This window comes from Chinchilla lanigera, unplaced genomic scaffold (genome assembly GCF_000276665.1).
Source record: "Chinchilla lanigera isolate Chin_1 unplaced genomic scaffold, ChiLan1.0 scaffold00011, whole genome shotgun sequence".
Taxonomy (NCBI): Eukaryota; Metazoa; Chordata; class Mammalia; order Rodentia; family Chinchillidae; genus Chinchilla; species Chinchilla lanigera.
In genome coordinates, this window is record NW_004955412.1 from 31,315,228 (window position 1) to 31,336,543 (window position 21,316).

Here is a 21,316-nt window from a genome sequence, read left to right on the forward strand (position 1 = left end):
TGCGCCGGTCCTCGCCTCGGCCCCGCGTGCGGCCCCGCGCAGCGCCTCCTGCCTCCGCCCCGGCCCTCGCAGCGCAGAGTGGGCTGCTGAGCCCTTCGTATTTATACTTCCTTCCCGGCTTTGACATAAGAGGTTTATTTTTGATCTCTCACTATTCCCGTTTCCCCTCCCCTGGGGGCAAAGAGAGAAACTGAAAAGGGAGTGGGAGAGAAGAAGAAAATCGGAGGAAATGTAAAACCAATCAGGAGCTAGCGAGACCCGTGGCCACCCCCCTCCCATTAAGTGTCAACTCCAACTTTTTTTCTCCTTCCCCTTTAGGCAGGACCCACGTTAACTCCTACGATGCTGAAGAGGCCCCTGAGGGGGCAGCTTTCTTAACCCTGCGGGAGTCACCCCGGAGGTCCAGACTTGTCACAAGAAAGAGGTCTCCGGAGAAGGTCCCACAGCTTTGTCTTGTAAAACACAAGCGAGAGCTGGGAAAGGTCAGACGAAAATCATGCAGTCCACTAAATATCGCTGCACGGCCTAAAAAGCCCTTACCTGGTTAAGGGACCAAGGACCTTTGTGTTCTGTGACTGGTGGGGCAAAGCCCAGCACCGCTGGAACCTATCAGCAGTGAGGTGGCCGCGCGATGTGCGATCAGCCCAGAAAGTTAGCAGCTCCCCAGCAGGAAACCAGGTCTCCAGTCCCAAAGACGCTTGTTTTCTGCCCTGCAATGCTGTTAGTTACTGGTACAGCCCCAAGGACTGCAGGAAGGGCGGCCGGACTCCCTCACTGCGCTGCACCCTGCTGCAGGAAAAGTGTGTGTGGGGTTGGTGCTCTGCGCTGCCACTGCTTCTGGAAAAAGAGGGTGGTCGTGGGGCCACAGGCAAAGAAGAAGGGCATGGCCTCCAGACTACAAAGCTCAGCATTCGTATCCTACAGCAGTCTCAATGGCTTACATCTAGGTTGGAGTCTGGATCCTGTTCTCTAGGTAAGGGTTCTAGACTTAGCCCTCCCCCCATGGCCTTTCTCTCAGTTGCCAACTGGAGGATCCCTTGGGACTCCAGGACCAAGGCTTGAGATCCTCTGCCAGCTCACCTACCCACAGCCTCCCAGCTCTTTGCTTATGCTGGTGTGTGGACAGTTGAGGCCATGCCTGCTTCTTTTTATCACTGTCCCCTTTGGGTAGCTGTGGAGCTTCAGCATTACACTGAGACACTTGGAACTTGTTACTGTCAAAGCAGAGGCCCTTGCTGCAGCAGAATTGCTTCTGTGACTATAGAATCCAGGGCCAGGCCCTGCCAAGTTCCCCCCAAGTGTCTCCTTCTTTTCTTTCTGGTCAACATGAAGGGATGGCGGTGGATTGACAAAAAGGTGCATCTCTCAATCCAGCAAACCATGGCATTTTCTTCCCTGAATAATGTATGGTAGAGGAACAACTCTTTTCAGGGATTGGGCTCTTACAATCAGGGGAATGGAAAGAATGGCTTCCTCCTTGTTTACCCCCAATAGACCTGCGCAGACAATAAGCAATCCCATTTGCTCCAAGGCTGTTGTGTGTCTGTGCTGCCTTGAAGCCCTGTATGTGCTGTTTCCCAGAATAAAACTGATTCTCAGGAGCTGTCACGTCCTCTGCTTTTACCTTCTTTCTCCTTTGAGAGCAGCTGATAAGAGTGGGGTGGTGGCCCCTGCTGTGCCTACTTCTCTCCTCCTGGGTGTCTGTGCATTAATGGATACAAGTGAGAGACCTGAGCAGACAGGAAAAGCTGGACTGTCATACTGTGGGGAAGGCTCTGGAAATGGTTTTTTTTTAAAGATAGAAATGCCACCCAAGGACAGCCTTTTGGAAGTTCTCTTTACAGAGGCAAGTTACTGAACTCTGGACTTTATCTTGCTTCATTTCATCAACAACCACAGCAATGACAACAACAAACTGCTGCGGGCTGGCTAGCCACCCCATGAGCCTGCTGGCGGCTCCTCTCTCCCTCCTTGCCCGGTGGCTGTGCCTTGCTGGTCACTTCCAGGGGGTGCCTGGCATTTGAAGTGCAGCCACAAGGTGTCAGGCTTCCCTTCACTATGCTGAGCTCTGGCCTTGCTGTAGGGATGGAGACCCGGTGGCTTATAGCGGAAGCCCAAAGACCGGCAGATTAAGTCAGTACAGCGAAAGGAACACCAATTTACCTGCTGATGAAAACACCAAAGGAGCACCTTGCTTATTCCAGCGTTGCTACATTACCACTCTTTCTCCCTTAATATTACAGTGAGGGTTGGCAAACGATGTGCAGAACTAAATCTTGAGTGCTGCCTCTTTTTGTACAATCGACAAGCTGAGTGGCTTTTACATTTTAAGTGGCAAATTAAAAAATTAGAAAGATGATTAATGTTTCTTGACACTAGAAAACAGTATAAAATTCAGATTTCACTGTCCATACAGAAAGTGTACTGGGAAGTGACCACAGCTATTCATTGACATGTTGGCTGATTTTGAGCTATTTGAGAGCATGCACGAGTAAGCCTAAAATATTTACTATTTGGCTGTGTCCAAAAAAAAAGTTTATAAATTTTTGAATTAATTTGAATTCATCAAATTTGGAGTGTGGGATTCTTTAGAATCAGTATGTGGATTCTCTCTCTCTCTTTTTTTTTCTTTTTTCTTTTTTAGCATTGGGAATCAAACTCAAGACCTTACGCTTGTCTGGCAAGCACTGTGCCACTGAACTATATCCCCAGTCCTTAGTCCCCCCCTTTTTTTGAGACAGGGCCTATCTACGTAGTCCAGGCTGGCCTTGAACTCACTATGTAGCATAGGATGGCCTTGAACTCATGGTGATTCTTCTGCTTCAGCCTCCTGAGTTCTGGGATTACAGGTGTCCCACCACACCCAGCATCTATATGGGATTCTTATGGATAGCTCAAAGTATTTATATAAGAAGAATTATAAAGAGGGAATTGTATGGAAAGTAAAATACCTTTGTTTTGTTTTAATTCTGAATTTACAGTTATTCATTATTTAATTGATCTTTAAATAATTAAAAGGACTTTTACATTTATGGTGGTTATACTGTAGACCTATTGTGAATTTAAGTAATTTGTAATAAATTAATACCATTACTAACTGGTTATTTTTAAATTTATAACTAGAGTTTTATATGGTGCATATTGCAAAGTTTTAGTATTTATTAAATTTTGGTGTTCTCTAGAATTCCAGACTCTTTACAATTGGAGAAAACATTGTGGTCATCTAATCTGTTTGTACTTTTGTGGAGAAGAAAGGGAAATGTAGGTTTCAGTGACTTCCCAAAGTTATACAACTAAGGATGTTTTTCCACTCAAATGCAATGTTACTTTCCACTTGAAATAAACTGTTTTGCTTTAAAGTTTCCTTTGCAACTCACACCTTTTCATTAAACTTGGGTGCTAACTGTTGGCCAGGCATTCTCCTCAGTGCTCATTTTAATTTGATTTAATTTTCATTTACCCTTCAGTAATAGTAACTTCTATCTTTTGAGTACTTGCTGTGGGCTGAACATTGCAATGTGCAGCTCACAAATGTTTTCTCAGTTATCATGAAATCCTCTTAAAAATTTACCTTACTGATTAGGAAATAGGCATAGACAGATTACTAGCTAGGCATAGACATTCTAGATCGCCTAGCTAGTAAGTATGTCTCTTAACCAGTGCCAACTAAGTAGAACATTTTCCTGGAGAAACTGTCTTACACAGAATTAGTGTCCTTTTGATTAAAGGATTAATCATGCCATATAGACCAGGAAGGGACCCTAAGAAGGGTCTGTCCTCTTCACTAGCCTTTTGATAAGGCCTCAGGGAACGAATAGCTTCTCTTGAAAGCCTGCTATGACACCTAAATATAAGCAGAGCTTATATTTTTAAACAGAGCAGTACTCTTTTATGTCACAGTTCATGCTCATTTCCTATAACTTTGGCGATTATGTAATGGCTGTAACTCTGCATTGTCTACAGTAGAGAAAGGATTTCCTGGTCTTTGTCTATGGTATCCCAGCACATACATCCCAGCAGACCCAATTTGATTTTTGTTGTCATGTTTATGTTGACGTTCACCTTGTATTCCCTTTGGTGTGCAGGTTTTTGTGGGTATTCACTTGGATATATGCAGGATTTCCTGTGTATTGTTATCTGCTTAATTCTTTTTTTGTCTAAATAAATATCTTTTGGGACCTTTGGAATTTTACTCAATGTTCATTAATATTCTTTTCTTTTTTTTTGGTACTGGGAATTGAACTCAGAACCTTGCTCTTGCCAGGCAGGCGCTGTGCCATTGAGATATACCGCCAGCCCTGGCTTTTGTTTTTTTAGGACAGGATCTCACTATATCATTTAGGCTGGTCTTGAACTCACTATGCAGCCCAGGCTGGCCTTGAACTCAACATGATTTGCCTGCCTCAGCCTTTTGAATGCTGGGATTACAGGCATATATCATCATGCCTGGCTCATTCACATTCTTGACACCACTTTAGGTTTAATTCCCTGCAAAGTCATAGCTATTCTGATTCACTTTTCTACCTTCATCTGGCCGGCTTGGTCTTCATAGATGCCAACTCAAAAGAGCTGTCTCCAGTCCTGTTATCTGTATCACCTAAAAGCAGATCTAATACAAATGTTATTCTGATATTGACATTGACTGCATGCAAACAAGATTTTAATTGAGCTTAATACATGGAGAAACAAAGGCACAAACAACTCTTGTTCCTGCCATTTGTATTTTCAGTGACTGTCAAGCGCTGGGTTTTCAAACTTTGGGTGTCTGTAAGGACTAGTCCTGTTCTCTCAAGTTACAGTCTCATGGAGGAGTATATGGGCATATGTAAAAAGTTGCCCAGGATTCCATGTGGAATGTATCCACATCTGAGATTATTACGATAATTGGCCAGTAAGGTTTCCTTATACCCTGGGGTGTTACAAGAACTAACAACAGCCACAGTGAGAAAAGAGCTTTAGGTCAGGTTTGCTACATCACACAGGTCCAGAAGGTGGCACTGTTGGAACTTGTCATTTCTCTCCCTTCTTCCTCTCCAGAGCAACGTTTTAAAACACTAGAAATACATCATGTCTTGTAAAATTAAGAAGTCAGCCCTTCAAAATGTACAAATGAAAAGCTCAGTGTTCATCATATTTCTTAAAATAAGTGGAGAACATCAAAGTAAGCATTGTGCTGTTGTCAGTAATGTAACTTGTGCTTTCTCCTTTCTTCACCTTGAGTTTTGGTCTTCATCAGATCCACGTCTCTCTTTGGTTGGGTTCAGAGCAGAGGGGCATGGTGCAGGACAGCTGCTCATGGCATGGTGGACAGGAATCAGAGAGTCATGGGGAAGGGAGATAAACCCTGGTCACACTCCCAAGCAACCATTCTCTTCTGACTAAGATCCAGCTCCTAAAAGCAAGCCAGCTTAATGCCCTCATAATCCAGTCATGTTTTAAACAGCTCTTTCTATAAGTGCATGAGGCTTTGGGGGATATCTAGATATAGACTGTAACATTCCACCTCAGACCCGCAAAAGACACAGGCACATCTCTTTATATAAAATGCATTTAGTCCATCTGTAAGAGTTACCGAAATTCTAACAGTTTCAGCATTGCTGAAAAGTGTAAGTTTGAAGTCTTCTCTGAGGCTCAAAGCAAACTATTAGCCCATTTAAGCCCCTGTAAAATTGAAAAGAAGTTAAACACTGCCAATATATAATGACACAAGATAAACATTTCCATCCCAAAAGGTAGAGAAAGAGGATAGAAACCTATGGGACCAAGGCAAGACTGAATACCAGCAGGGCAAGTGTTAAACTCTATAGCTCCATATCTAGCACCCAGGGTAAGTGGTAATGAGATGTGGACTCCAAAGGGTTAGGGTGACCCCCAGCATTGCTGGTTGTAGTCCTCATGATTTCTGTCTTGAGTAGGTTTTATTTACTCCTTGTGGTTTTTTCTCAGATATTCCATGTTCCTGGATTCTTCAACTTCTTGGAGTCCCCAATGCACTTTTGGCTTCAACCTCATAGCTTCACTCACCTCCCTCTCAGGGGCACACTGGTGACCTCCTAGGTCTTCTTCTGAAATCTGGGTGGAACCCTTCCTGACTCTACAAGTATTGCATTCTGTATGCCTGTAAAACCAGCACAATGTGGGTGATGCCAAGGTCTGCCACCGGTTTGAGCAGTAGCCAGGCCCTCTTGCATCATGACCACAGTGGCCCCCAAATACATGTATAGCTGAAAACTATGTACCAAATCTTGGAGAACAAATTCATTAGGCAGGGTGTTCTGGAGTATGGTGCCCTGAGATGGTCTTCTCAAAGCAAAGTCTTTCACTTCTGCACCTTTCAGCCTTTGAAGGATGAGGTCTTGATGATTCCTCACATGTCCTCAAAGCACTCTTCCTATTGTTCTGTTGTAAATTACTTGACTTCTTTTTAATGCTAATACTTGAAGCAAACAAGCTCTCTTCTGCTCCAGATTTGCAGGCATTTCCTTTCTGGCAAAACTCAAAACTTTAAAAAATCACTCAGCTCTGGCATTTGCTTTTAATTCTCACTGTAGAGCTGGCTAAAAGCCCCCAATAGTATCCATGCTATAGCTTGAATGTTGAGCTGGCTAGAAATTTCCCCTGTCAGTTTAATTAGTCTGCTGACCTTTATGTCAGTCTCTTACAAAATCTCAGGGCATATGCAAAATGTAGACAAATTTTCTGCCAGAGCATAACACATATGGTTTCAAGTCCAACTGCTAGTGGAGTCCTTGTTCCCAGTTGAAACTTCCTAAGCATAGTGTTTTCTATCTGCTTTTTTATTAACACTCTGGTTTCCGAGCTCCAACCAGAATTCCCATCAAGCTTGGTTCACAGCATTCTAAAATTGGTTATCCAGTCATTGTCTCCAAACCTGTCTAAAGGCTTCTGAACCATACAGTCAAGTAGTGTCACAGCAACAACTCTACTTCTATTACTGAAATTTGTCTTAGCTACTTTTCTCACTACTGTGTGTGTGGCCTGGAAGGGTTTATCTCCTTTTCACAGCTCCTTCTTTCATTTGTGTGGTTCATGTTTGCCATGCCATAAGCAGCTCTCCTCCACCATACCCCTCTGCCATGTTGTCCTTCCTTGGTGCCAGCTGACTATGGACTGATATATGAATCGAAATAAACTTCTCCTGTAAGTTGCAGGTGTTGAGTGTGGCAGTCATGATTTCTGATCTTCATAAGATCAACATCTGTTAATTCAAACTTTTAGACTATCTAGGAAAGCTGGTCAAGTTGAGATGTTTCCAGTGCCTGGGGTACCTCAGTCGTGAAGATGGCTTGATTTCTGAGCATTTGGTTAATCATCAATGCAAGCAGTACATTCCTTCCAAAGCCTCATTCTTGATTCTAACCACCAGATGGGAGTCTTGTTACATTTACCTTTAATAACTGCTATAAGAAGTCTGAAGTCTTGTTAAATAAAGGGTCCGATAATAATTATTTCTGATTTAATAAATCTAGAAATGGTTAAATTGATATATGTGTATATGTGTTGTAGACATGTAATGTGTATGTGCACATCTATCTATCTCCAATTTGCAAAATGCATTTATTTATCTTTATGTTAGAAGGAAAGATGATTATGTACTATAAATATGTACCAATAGATTTTAAAGTTAAAAAAAGAGGGAAAGAAAGAGAGATAAAGAAAATAAGGAGCCAGGATCTTCAGGATGGAAAGTACTTTCTCAGAGCAGATTAGGTGCTTATTCAAGGTCATCATGGGACTTGATAGAAAAACTACCCAGTTTTTATATCTGTATTTATAATGAATTTGAACGTGAAATGCTAAGAAGAATTCTTGGTACATGTAAATGTATGTGAAAATGATTTCATCATCATTATCACCACCACCACCACCATCACAACCAACAGTACTAACAGCATCATCACCACTACCACCACCACCACCACCAGCATCACCTCCTCTATCACCACTATTCTTATTGTGCGCACTCTCATCGACCAGGTAGAATAGCTACCAGGCATCTGCACTTCATTTGGTCTCCTTTCCTGTCATCATCAGTTGCCTTTCTTTTAGCACTCTGCAGGGCTCCCATCTGACCATCCACTTTTATGAGAAGAAAATCCGGTGAGTCATGAACACTTTGGTTTGATAGCAAGTACTACTAGGAATGGTTGAATTTTAAGAGACTAGAGGAAGAAAGAAACAGCTAGTAGTAGGGTTTCAAACCCTCTGTCTCCAGCATGAGGGAGGCCAGGGACACTTGCGGGGTCCCCTCAGTAACTGTGCTACCTGTTTCTGCTGGGCCTCTGCAGAACTCAGTGCAGATAGAGCTTTTCTGTCAGTGGAAATGTTCAAGCAGTGACAGGGGACAACTGCAGGGGTGTTCTAAAAGGGATTTGGCTGGATTGGGTGGGAGATGATATTATAAAACTTCAAAGGCACCATCTTTAAATTTTGAAATATTTTCAAATATTCAGGGGTAGTGGAGGATTCTTTATAAAAAGCCAGTGTTTTATTTTGCCTTTTAGATGTCTGTGCTTAGTGTACCCTGCCCATCTCTTTACTCATCTCATTTCCTTAGACTGTAGGGTTTACTTTTTTTTCCCAGAACATTCTTCCCAGAAGCTCACTCTGGAATCTCATTCTGCTCGTTGTCATCAGAAATTTTTTTTTTTTTTTTTTTTCCGGTACTGGGAATCTAACTCACGACCTTGCGTTTGCCAGGCAGGCTCTGTGCCGCTGAGCTAAATCCCCAGCCCCCTGTCATCAGAAAATTTTAAAGAGGGACGTAGATATTAGAGGGAGTTGTGAACCTAGAGTTCTTTCTCTGATACCTTTCTTTACAGATGGGAAGTGCAGACCTACAAGGGGGTCCTTTGAGCAGAGTGTTGGCAGATTTGGAGCCAGAGCTCAAGTCCTCAGTTCAGGGTTATTTCCATGGCACATCTAACTCCACTGTCTCCTGCAGAGTGGGACCTGAACATGAGATGACCGAGTACCAGAGCTCCCTGGAGTACTGTGGGGCATGCTGATATATTTCAGCATTCTCTCTAACACAACAGATCATGCCATCTTTATCCTGATGTCTTCCTTTTGGTGTTTATTCTTTTTCAGTAAAAGAAACTTTCATTATGGAAGAAATAAAAAAATTCAGCCAGGCATGATGGTACATACCTGTAAGCCCAACTGTTCAGGAGGCTGAAGCAGGAGGATTGTGAGTTTGCGACCAGACTATTTGTAGGGCAATTTAGCAAGACCCTATCTCAAAGGAAAAAAAAAAAAAATGGAGGGTAGGGATATAGCTTAAGGGTAGAGTACCTCTGGATTATTCCCCAAACTGAAAAACAAAACAAAGATTGTGAATTTAGTCAAATTAAATGCCTTATGAAGGAGTATTTCACCTTGCATATGAAGATATCTAAAGGTGATAGAGAAAGCAAGCAAACCTAAGGATTTGGGAGAGTAGGGTTTAGATCAGCCATGCGAAGGAGAGGAAAGGAGGAGGGAGGGGCTGACATGGCCTGGTGTGCTTGCTCTGGAATGCATTTTAATTAATGTCAAGCTTCAGATGATGTTGAAGACTTCAAGTGATGTTCAAATGATGATGTTTGCTATCTGCCTTGTGTGTGTGTGTATACCTCACATCTAAACCTACACACACACACACACACACAAATACACATACATTTTGGGGGTAATAGGAAAAATGGCACACCTATTTCTCCTCTTTCTTATTTTTCTTTTCTTTTTCCCATGTCAGCTTCTACCCCAGTTCTCTCTCTTCTCCAAATTTTGCTAATTTTTTTCTCCTTTCCTTTTTCAGCTCCCTATCCCTTGCCTCTTCACATGTGATCAACCCATATACTTAGCGTGTGCAAGAAATCAGGGGCAAAAAAATGCAAAAGCCAGCTCCTGAGTTCTGATCTGTTTCATCCCAGCCCCTCATTCTCTGATTGTGTATTTCATCAGGACAGCTTCTAGTTTGGTGAAATAGAAAACGAAATAGCCAAATGACTATCATACAATGTTGCAAGTGCAAGAATAGAGCAACATTCAGAAAAACAGATCAAATAGGTAGATCTTTTGCAAGCCATGGAGGGAGGGAGGAGTGGATAAAAAAGAATTAAGATGTATTGAGCCCATGTACCAACTCTCCATGAGAAATGTACTCATTATGTAATGCAAGCATGTACCAGTAAAAATAAAATATTAAAAGGCCTGGTGTACAGAGTAAGAATTCAGCAGACATTTGTTGATAAAGTGAGAACTCCGGGAAAGTTGTGATAGCTGTGTTAAGATGGGCAGGGAATGGGTGGGGAAAGATTCCATTTGAGTGTATATTTATTGGATTTTAATGAATGAGTGGGAATTCATCAGGCATTGGAGGGAAACATAGCCTTCAGAAGAGCGTGGGGATGAATACGCACACAGAGCCAGGGTATGGCTGAGAAAAGAAGGCAACTCCACTGAGTGCTGTAGGTCTGAGGGTGAGGGCCTTCTGAGGAGAGCTCGCAAGGAGGCTGGTGCAAAGGGGTGGGCCCATTGCTCTGGGCGCTGTGGACGTCCTTTGGGAGGGCAGTGCAGAGCCATGAAAGATTTTTAGGTGGGAAAATGCCATGACCACATCAGTCCTTTATTTTTTTTTTATTTTTATTTTTTTTTGGTTTTTCTCCGGTACCAGGAACCGAACTCACGACCTTGCACTTGCCAGGCAGGCGCTTTGCCACTGAGCTAAATCCCCAGCCCCGCACATCAGTCCTTTAGAAAGACAACCCTCACCGTTATGTGGGAGAGAGACTGCCTGAAGAGAGAGACTGGCTAAGAGAGACTTGTAGGGACGTGATCATGGGAGGTGATAGATAACCAGGGATGGAGAAACCGCAGCGGGGAGTGGGAGGAACAGACCAGTGCCTTTTCGGGTTAGCACTGTCTGGATCTGGTGATCAAGGCAGGCAGGGGAAAGGAAGACACATGAAGCCGACTTGTTGAGGGATGAAGGGAAGAGAGGGAAACAGGAGGGAAAAGGTGCATTTGTGTGTGTGTGTGTGTGTGTGTGTGTGTGTGTGTGTGTTGGGTGTTTGTGCTGGGGAGCTGAGGAGTTGGTTTCAGGCTGTTCAAGACCCTCCAGGATGTCTAGCTGGAGACAGCTAAGTGTAATGATGCTCAGGCAGCTGTGGGGCTGGAAATACAGACCTGGGAGCTACATGCTGACACTGGGATAGCAGAAGTGGAATTAGGGCTTCTCTTTATTTCCTTTAAAAATTCTATCCATTTTCACCTTTTCTTATTCTTTCCCCTTTTCTCTTTTTTCACACTTCCAAGAGCACGGGTGAAAAGGTAAGCCTATCTGGTCACCATTCCTGCTGCCCCTCTTCACCCCACACCCGGGGCCCTGCCACAAACAGCGACTCTCCTCACTGGATTCTGTGATCAACACGTGTCTCCCAGTTGGTTTGCTGGCTGATTCCAAATGTCAGGGTGGATGTCTTGAAATGAAGGAGGCAATTCCTGGCTAGTTCAGGGAGCAAGAGGGGAGAGAAGGAGGAATCATGCCTTGGAGTGACTTGACTTTTGGAGTCTCACCAACCACAGCTTGAAAGTATTGGATCAGTTGTTGAGCTGCTTCTGCCAGTTTGGCTAAGTGATACTGCTGGATCTATCATCTCTTGGCTTCCCACGGGGACAAGGAAGGCTGCACAGAGAGGCAGGATGGAGGCAGTAAAGGACACATAGGTGTGAAAATGCCATAGAAGCCCTCATAGAAGTTGGGGGCACCTGGCATTTCTGCAGAGGACGGAGGGACCTACAGTGGGCGAATGGCAGCGTATGCTGGGGCCTTAGGCTCTTCTCAGGTGGGAGGTGAGCTGGTGCCAGGGCAGCATGACTGGCCTCACCCAGATGCTAGTTCTGTGTTCTTAGTTAAACACCAGCATGTTTAGTTTCCCACTTCCAGAGTGAAATGGAGAGCATGAAGCCTGCAGTGAGGCACGGTGCAGCAACTATGTTAGTGAGAGAAAGGGTCAGAGACATAAGTTTTTCATGAAACACTTCTAAGTTAGATGTCAGACAAACAGTTTGAGGGGAGTAGCTAAGTAGAAGCCTGTCAGCCATAGTCCTGTTAGGCTCAGGCAGAGGCCTGGTGCACAAGGGCGGGGTTAGCAGATGGTGTCAGTGCTGAGGCCTACGCTTTGATTCAGGGGTCCTTGTGGATAAGAGTTGTTTCCCCAGGGCTGTTCTGTGCACAAAGTGTGCAACTGTTGGTGGTGACCTTTCCTACCAGGGTCTTTTTTCCACTCCTAATATTTCTCTGTCCCTCTTAAAAACTGGTTGCCCTCTAAAATTCTACCATCAGAATTTTGTTTTGAAAACAATTCTGATTTTTTTTTTTTTGGAGAAAGGGTCTCATTGTGTAGTTTAGGTTGGCCTTGAGTTCACTACGTAGCCCAGGCTGGTCTCTATCTCACAGTGATCCTCCTGCCTCAGCCTCCCAAGTGCTGGGATTATAGGCATGTGCCACCACAGCAGGCAAGATTGTGATTGTTTAAGGTATAGATATTCACAAATGGGAAACATTTTAGAGCTGTTATCAATTACTTTCACCTCAGTGCAAGTGAGATGCTGGCAGAAAATGTTGAGACAAGAGAGTGAGGATGTGTGAGGAGATGAGAGGGAGCAACAGAAAGCATAGTGATGGGGTGGGCCAGGGCATGTGGAGCGTGCGGGGAGAGGGGCATTGCACAGACAGCAAGTGCCGGCTGCCTCTGACTTGCACAGGCAACATGCCTACCCCCCACTTCTGTTTCAAGACAGGGTCTTACTATATAGTTCAGGCTGACCTTGAACTCACTATGTAGTCCAGGCTGGCCTTGAACTTGTGGCAACTTTGCCTCAGCCTCCTGAATGCTGGGATTGCTACCACCAAATACTGATATGACGAAGGAAATTGCTGGCAGTATCTAAATGCAGAGAGCAAGAATCTGCAACTCACCTCAGTTTCTTCTGGGCAGAACAAATCAAGTAAATTGCAAACCCCTGAAGTGAGAGCTATAGCATACTTTCTAATTACAAGAATCCCAGAGAATACTATTCACTCTGTGGGCTCAGTGTTTTGCTACTAATGATAATAAGAACATTCTTCCTCTTTCATGAATAAGAAATTCAAAATTTCAGGAGACTGGGTCATTTAGCTGGCATCCCTGAATAATTCAACATTAAATAGAGCCAAGGCTGGGCCATGGCTTGCCGGCTGGCAATTTTGATTGTGAGTGAGACTGTTTGCTGCTCTTGACTCTCCACCATATGAGGGCTGGTGCATTAGGCTTGGGCCTGGCATAGCCTTTTCTGAATTTCAAGTCTCTTCACAACTTACCCCTGTGGGAGAGGAGACTTTTCCTCTTTTTTGGACATGAGAAGGGTTTGCCAAACTTCTAGAAGTTGAAGAATGGGCTTCGAAGAGGCCATAGATGCCAGAAGTTATGAGCAAACTTTTGTGTGTGCCTGTGCCTGGCATTTCTTCAGGGATGCGGTCCCTACCAGTGGGCACAACATTCTCCAAGGCCTTCAAGGGACTGAGGACCATTGCATTGGAACCCAAATGATTCACATTGGTGTCTGGTAAATTGGGTCCCTTTTGTGCCACGCTGCAGAGGGAGGGAAGGGAAAATAAATAGAAAAAATAGTCATTTAAAAACCATTTTTGGTGGTATTATTAGTGATTGACCCTAGGTCCTTACATCCCGATTCCCTGAGTTATGTAACCCAGGCTGGCCTTAAACTTGTGGTCCTCGTTCCTTAGCCTCCTGTGTATCTGGCATTGTAGGGGTATACTACCTGATCTGGTGAAAAAAATGCTCTTTTATTACAAATTGATGAATACTCCTTTGTTGTGAAGGTTCTGCGGGGCTTCTCATAGGAGCTGCGAAGACTGTAGACCAAGTCACTTTGGGGCCATCTTGTTAGCTGTTGAGCCAGCTTAAAGAAAACTCACTGGGGTTTTCCGAATTCCATTTGTACTAGCTCGTGAGAGTATGTTCCAGGAGTGTGGGAAGGAATGTGTATGTGGCGGGAAGATGGGAAAGTTGTGTGCTGGGAATGCACAGTAGGATGGGTGGGTGCACCCGTGATGTGAGCGAGCATGGGAAAATGAAGGTGAAGTGGGATGGCGGTGCTACAGCAGAGGCAGCTGAGGACTGAGGAGTTCTTGGGGGTGGAACTGAATTAAACAGGAGTGTTTCCGTTCTAATTCCTATCTAGGTGATCCTTGTCTAGTTACTCAGACTCTTGGAGTCTTTGTTCTTCCCGGAGGTGGAGGTGTTACCCATTCCTGTGCCTCTACTCTCCTTAAGGGTTTTTGTGAGGATAAGGAGAGACAACATACATGAATTTAGTACAGTTAGAAACAGAGGATAAGGAGAGACAGCATATGTGAATTTAGTACAGTTAGAAACAGTGGAGCTGAGGGAGTCACCCCTTTCCCACCATTTAATTCTAAACAACATCCTGTGGTTATTCCTGTCTCCATTGTCCTAAGAGGGATAGAAAATTAAATAATGAAAACCTAAGAGATCTCTGATGCTCTAGCTGAGAGCATGTGCATGTTGGATCTCCTAGCCTGACCCTCGAGTCACCTTTATCTTACTCCCACCTCACTACAGGCTCATAAATATGCACTACATGCCATAAATATAATTAAGATCAGAGGGAATTCTTGGGGAAGTATGTTTAGTGAGAACCCCTAAGATGACCCCGCACCCTGTCGATCATTCCTGTCAGTCATACCTAGAGATTTAGGGGAGGCCTCTAAACTGAGGTGCACATCCTTTCAATTCCCAAAGCCTGAGTTATCCAGGTTTTTGTTGCTCTGTTGCTGTTGCTACTTTTGTGTGCTCTGACTGTGTGCAGAGCTTTTCAGTCACCCCAGCACCTTCTGTCTGTGCCTTATTTTACGGTGGCACGGACTTGCCCTGAGCATAACTTCCAATGATCCTAAATAAATGTAGCTGCTTGCTACTTCCTACTGGGTATAAACTGGCAATTCTTTCCTTGTTGTACACAAGAGCCTGGATTATATTAGCCCATCCTGTGGCAACAGATTCATTTATGAATTACATGGTTTTTCTTACTGTCAAGTGTTTTCTTTAGGAAGGAGATTGAACTGATGGAGGAGAACACAACCCTTGGGGCAAATGACTAATTGTACCTTCTAGCCTTATCTAATGTGAAGAATTTGGAGGCAGTCCTTCATTACTAACTGGGGTGGAGCCCAGTCTCAAGGTGAAACTCAGTCTTGAAGCTGTGGATGCTGGTGTTTGGGGGGAAGGGCATACCTGGCAGGTAGAGGCGATAGAAGCTTATTTGGCATAAAAAAACCTAATTGTTTTCTAAATCTCTGGATAGGAGTGGAAGATTGAGCATTTCCTGTCCGTTGTAGGCATTCATCTTATACCAGCCTGAAGGCCAAAGGTGCAGCTATATCCTGAACAGCCAGGAGTTCCAAAGTAAATTACATTGAGGTGTGTATATGTGTAAAGCTATAAAATAAATGACTGAGTTGGGGAGTCTGAGATACCAGGGTGGTGGCTGTATCGAAGACTGTATAAAGGGGATTCAGGGTGGAAGAGGAACATAGCCTTGAATTATTTGTTGAGTTTTCTCAAGCCAAATCAAGACCCTTTGTTCTGACTTCCTTGTGTTCAAGAGAAACAGAGAGGAATTAAGAACCAGAGGGCCTTTATACTGAAATACTCAGCCCCAGAGAAAAAAACAGAGTGGGTGGCTGAGAGGGAAAAACAAAGTTAAATATTTCCTCTGAGTGATGAAGAATGGACCCAGGCCCGGAACTATAATTCATGGGGCCTTAGATGAATCTCCAGCTGCTTCCGCTGTCTCCACATCTGGAAGAAGATTGGCCAAGGACTCCAGCAGTGTGGAAGCCAGTGGATGAAGGAGGCTCCATGGGGTAACATTCCCTGGGCCTCCCAAGGGCTAGCCAAGGTCTATGCCTATCTGGGTGTTATCTGCTTTGCCCAGTGCTGTTGAACAAACTCCATGCAGAGCAGGTGAAGCACATCTGGGACTTTGAGGATGTTTGAAAAAGAGCGATAAAGACATAAATTCATAAATCTGTTTTCATGTTGCTGTATGAAGCCTAATTTTAAATCCCAACATGGTGAGTCTATGATTAATAATCTCTCCAAACTTCTTTCAATCACTTTCCTTCCCATTAAACTCTCACCTGGACTGTAGCGCTTGCCTCTCTAACTCCTTCGTGCTTTTCTCTCCTTTTGGGGCTCCTCTGGGATGCTCCAAGGTACAGGGGACCGGAAGTGATCTTGACATTGATCATGCTGAATCGGCAGGATCTGAAAAAAAGGAAATCCGAGTGCCATACCTAATCCTGTGGCTGTCTTTTTCTGGCTTCAGGCATCACCTTTGGCAGTTGATCTTCTACTTGGAACCTCCTGAACATACTTGGTTTAGCCAAGAAGTCAATGCCTACACTGGGGACTGGTGTGGAGACCGACAGAAAGGGAAGGGGTGCTCCCTGGATGGATGAGCTCCCTGTCCAATGTTGCTGTGGCCCAGACTGGGGAAAGGGTTCAACAATTAATTAGCAAGGGGCAAGCTCAGACTAAATATCCTGATGCTAGCGATGGAATATAAAGGCTGAAAGGAACTAAGAGAGAAGGAGCAACTAGAATTGTATGAGTTCATTTGTATGGCTTCTCTCATCTGTGGACAGGTATGTATGAAGTGGGTGGAGGGGGCAGGCGAAAAAGCCTGCACAGAGCTGTGTTTGCAGAAATAACAGCATGAAGCTGCTGAACTAATTTAGCCAGAGTCAGTTCTTCAGATAAGTATAAAGAGAAGTGAGTTAATGAGATGAGAGAGCAGCTGGCTAGGTTGCCTTAGACATGGCAATGAGGGTGCTGGGCTAAGGTCTCTGCCAGAGAGATGTAGGATGAAAATAGATATGGGAAGAGAGCACTAGAGACTCAATTCCATGAGGTAGACTTACGTTCATTTTGGAGATGCACTATCTTGTTCAATGCTTTACAGACTGTGAGCATCCAAGCTGAGAATAGAATTGGGTTGGTTCATTCATTCAGTATGTATGGGGGTTTCTGTGGGCTCAGCACTGTGGGATTGAATAGTGAATGAACAGATGGGTCTCATTCTCATTCTAGTAGCTGATGGAGTGAGTCCATCGATGCAAATGTAAAGTTTCAAACAACAAAATAGTTTTAAATAGAGATAAGTACTAGGGACTTAAATAAAGGATGCCACCTGGCTCATGATTTGGGACTCAGTCTCTGAAGAGCTCACTTGGGCTGACCTGTAGGGGATAACAGGCAAGGCTGAGGGAATGACCTAGTCCCCTGACCTCACTCTGGGGGATGAGATGTCTTTCATTTTCCAAGGATCTTAAAATCATAGAGGAGAGGGAGAAGTGAGAAGGTGTCAAGGAAGCAGAGGTGCTGAAGCCACATGGCAGTTCCCAAGCAGAGCTGGAGGAAGACATTCCCGTTAGTTTTCCTCCCTTTCCTCTTAGGAATACCACAGAGGTCAGAAAGTGATGATGGCCATTGTCTTGGAGACCCCAGTAAAGCTTGACAAGAGCAGTAGTAGTCAGAATAATAGCATCTAATAAGAATATTAACAGTACTGTTAGATAACACTTAATCAACTTTTTCTTAGACTCCAAACACTGCTGAGCTCTTTGTGAGTAGTAAGTCACTTGATCCTCATAATAACGATAGGAGGTGGGAATATTACCCTCATTTGTAACAAAGGAGAAACTGAGGCTTAGGAAGGTACAGCAACTTATCCAAGACTGTACAACTTCTACCTGGTGGAAGATGCTCTTAACCCTTTGGCAATGTTACCTCCCATAAGCTTCCACCAATCATGCAATCTTTGATCCGGAAGTAGCCTTAGATTTTATCAGGACCAGAGATTTCTGACACAGTCCTTTGTCCCAGGATAATGTTTCTCTTCTGATAGATGAGGAAATTTAGAGTCTGAGGAACAGAATGATAGGACTGGAATATGGATCCTGAGTTTTCCCAACTTCTATTCAAGCAGTCTCTGTACTGTATCCCTCAAACTTCTGTATCACTGTATCCCTCAAACTTCAGTTTTTTATTAGGAGACCCTGGCAATAGTGATGGGATGGGATTGCAGGTATCAAGAGGAGAGAAACAGACATTAAATAAAATAATGCACATATAACTCTTGGTACAGTGCTTAACACACAGTAAGTATGCAGTACATGCTAGTGATTTTGAGCAAGTCCGCATGGCCAGTTTCCAAGTTCAGGGGTGAAACAAGCCAGACTGTGACTGGGGAAGGGGAATCGAAGTACTTGGGAAGGGAGGGGCTTCTCCCTGGGTTTGCCACCTTGATTGACCTGCCACAGGCCTTGCCCAAACTCATCCCGTCAGTGCAAGTAAAATGTGGTTGGAAACCTTGTAATTCATCATTAAAACTGAATGTGCAGGGGCTGGGGATTTAGCTCAGCGGCAAAGCGCCTGCCTGGCAAGCGCAAGGTCGTGAGTTCAGTTCCCGGTACCAGAGAAAAAACAAAAAACAAACAAACAAAAAAACAAACAAAAAAAAAACTAAATGTGCAGGAAAACAATTGCTTGCCCCAAATAAGTGACTTGTAGTTGCTCCTGGTTATATGAGTTGCTCTTTAATTATAGACCCTCTTTGAACAGTCAAACACACAGGGCCTTTGAGAACTAGAGCAAACTCTCCACGCGAACCTCCCCTATGCGGACTGTTCCTTTCATTTACAGAGTACGAACACCCAACTCTTACTCATTCACATAATGAATTTAAGCCCCTTGTGTCTCTGTTAAGGAGAGGCCTGAGGACAAGTATGGGCATCTGTGCTGTCTTACTGTTTGAAGCTCCTGCAAGAGTGGCTCCTTTACAAGGAGGAGATACCAGCAAAAGGCCCCCAGCCCCGCTGCAGCAGTATGTGCCTTCTCTTTCCTTCCCAACAGACTCCTCTTCTGAGCAGCAGTTCTCTCAAACTCCCAAATTCTTCCAACTCTCTCCTCTTTAGGCTAACATTACCACACCCTTCCTTCTCCTGTTTTTTGTCCTCTTGTAAACTCAATTCAGAGCCCCTTTTGTTCTGGAAAGGGTTTCTAGGTATCAGGAGAGACAGGAAAGCCCATGCCATCTCCTCATCTCTCCTCCTTGTCAAGAAGAAGTAGATTCTGCTGGGGGTGGTGGTGTAAGCTTGTAACCTAGCACTCAGGAGGCTGAGGCAGGAGGACTGCTGTGGGTTCGAGGGCAGCCTGGGCTACACAGTCAGTTCAAGCCCAACCTGGAGTCAGTTCAAGCAAGACCATGTCTAAAAAAAAAAAGAAGTGTGGATTCTGCAGAGAGATAAGGAGAACCTTGAGGTCTACAGCCAAAAGCAAGGCCCTCGGGGTCCTTTTCGAACTGGATGAAACTTGCAGTGTGATTAGATGGCTCCACACTCAGCCTCCTACTCCAGTGCCCAGTCCCACCCAGCCTTTGGTCAAAGATCAAAGGAGATAATTTTAAGAAGGTACAATGGCTGATTTTTGTCTGCACCCTGTCACTCCTCAGCAGGAAGTCCACCTGTTTCAAGCTGTCTACATCTCCCCAGGGACTGGATGGTGGTATATGGTTATCAAGGGCTCATCTCCCCTCCTCAAGCCCTGACCGATAGCATTTGCTATACATCACTTGCGGGTCCCCCCACTGGGTCATTAAATGAATTGCTCACTAAATGAGGAATTGTATATAGTATGTACATTGCAGCGTTCAGAACAAATAAATGGTCAAAGGAAACTCCACCTTGATGACTTTGCTTTTATTTGCATAGCTCTCACATATACTACTGTAATGTATGACAGAACATAAAACTACTGTACTGTGTACAATCAACAAAAATCACGGTATTGCATGTACTGTAGAAGGAACCACTATAAGGCTGTTCCATTCCTCACCTTTCTGCACTATAAGTCCAAATGTGGGTAATAAGTCTGAACAGTCGTTAAACAGGTAGGTCTTTAAAAAGGAGGAACATCTGTACAGAAGTATGTATCTCAAGCAGCCCCCTGACATCCCAGAATGTGGAGTAGGAGGTCATGTAGTGGCCCTGTCATATTTCCATCCCCTCTGCTCTCTTTCTGGGAGCTCTGAGTTGCTGGGGGAAAACTGACGCTTCTAATGGTCAAGATCATAGACAACAGTCAAATAATTAAGAAGTGATGGGCTTTGAGTATTTATCAACTTTGTTTTAAAATACACTTTTTGCTGGACTTGGTGGCAAATTCCTGTAATCCCAGCACTTGGGAGGCTGAAGCAGGGGGATTGCCCAGTGTTCAAGGCTAACCTGGGCTACAAAAGTGAGTTTAAGGACAACCTGAGCTACACAGCAAGGTCTTGTCTCAAAAAAACCAATCCGCCCCCCAAAAAATTGTCTTGAGGTTAACATACATCCTTCACAAAATAAGTATCAGTAAAATAAAGATTTTACACAGTAAAAAAATACGCTTTTATTTAATAAAAGTTGTACAGTTTAATTTTTAAAATAATGACTATGTTAAACAGTTGGCTGGCAAAACTCCTGAAAAATTGACAAGGTCCCATCCTATACGTCCCTCACCCCAGGACCAGGGTTGACTTGGGTGGGTCTGGACTCCAGAAAGGATTCTTAGGTTTCCTGCAAGTCACCCTTCTGACAATAGGACACTTATGGGGGTTCGGGGAGAGCTTGGTTCTGGGTCTTTGGGGACTCTGTGATTAAGAAACAGCAAGGACAGACAGCAACAGGAGGGACGAGGTGGGCTGGGAAGGGGTCAGCGGTATCGCCATTCTTAAGTCTTGACTCCAGCTGCCTCCAGATGAAGGTTAAAACTCGGGAACTCAGGTGACTCCAGGAGCAGAAGTAACTAACGCACAGGAGCACTGGGGCGTAACCTAGGGCAAAACGCGCACCGAGAGATTCCCTGAGGCGGTTTCTTGGGCCAGCCCACGCCTCCAGCCCCAGCTCAACGCCACTCCCTCCCTGCCAAGTGGCTCTCCGGTCTGGAGGCGGGACCGAGCTTTCCGGTGGCCCCTGGAGGCTCGGGGCTGCGAGCTCTGGGAGGCTGGAAGGGGAAAGAAGGGAGGGGCGCAGACTGGGCAGTCCAAAGAGGAGGGGGCCTTTAATAGGCTCGCCCAGATCTTGGGTTGCTACGTTGCGAGCGGCTGCGGAAGAGAAGCCGTCCGGCACCTCCCGCCAGCTCTCTGCTGCAAATTTTCCTCTTTGCACTTGACAGCGGTTGCACTT

The 21,316-nt window shown here is 44.6% G+C and overlaps 1 protein-coding gene across 1 annotated transcript in view; it reads right to left on the reverse strand.

Moving 5' to 3' along the window:
• Positions 1-21,316, reverse strand: part of Adamts8 (ADAM metallopeptidase with thrombospondin type 1 motif, 8) — a gene marked incomplete in the record, with an annotated part of 41,346 nt that overhangs the window by 19,792 nt on the left and 238 nt on the right. Inside the window, 2 exon segments of the mRNA XM_013510983.1 lie at positions 16,232-16,358; positions 20,946-21,134. Of these exon segments, the coding sequence (XP_013366437.1) occupies positions 16,232-16,358; positions 20,946-21,134 (316 nt within the window).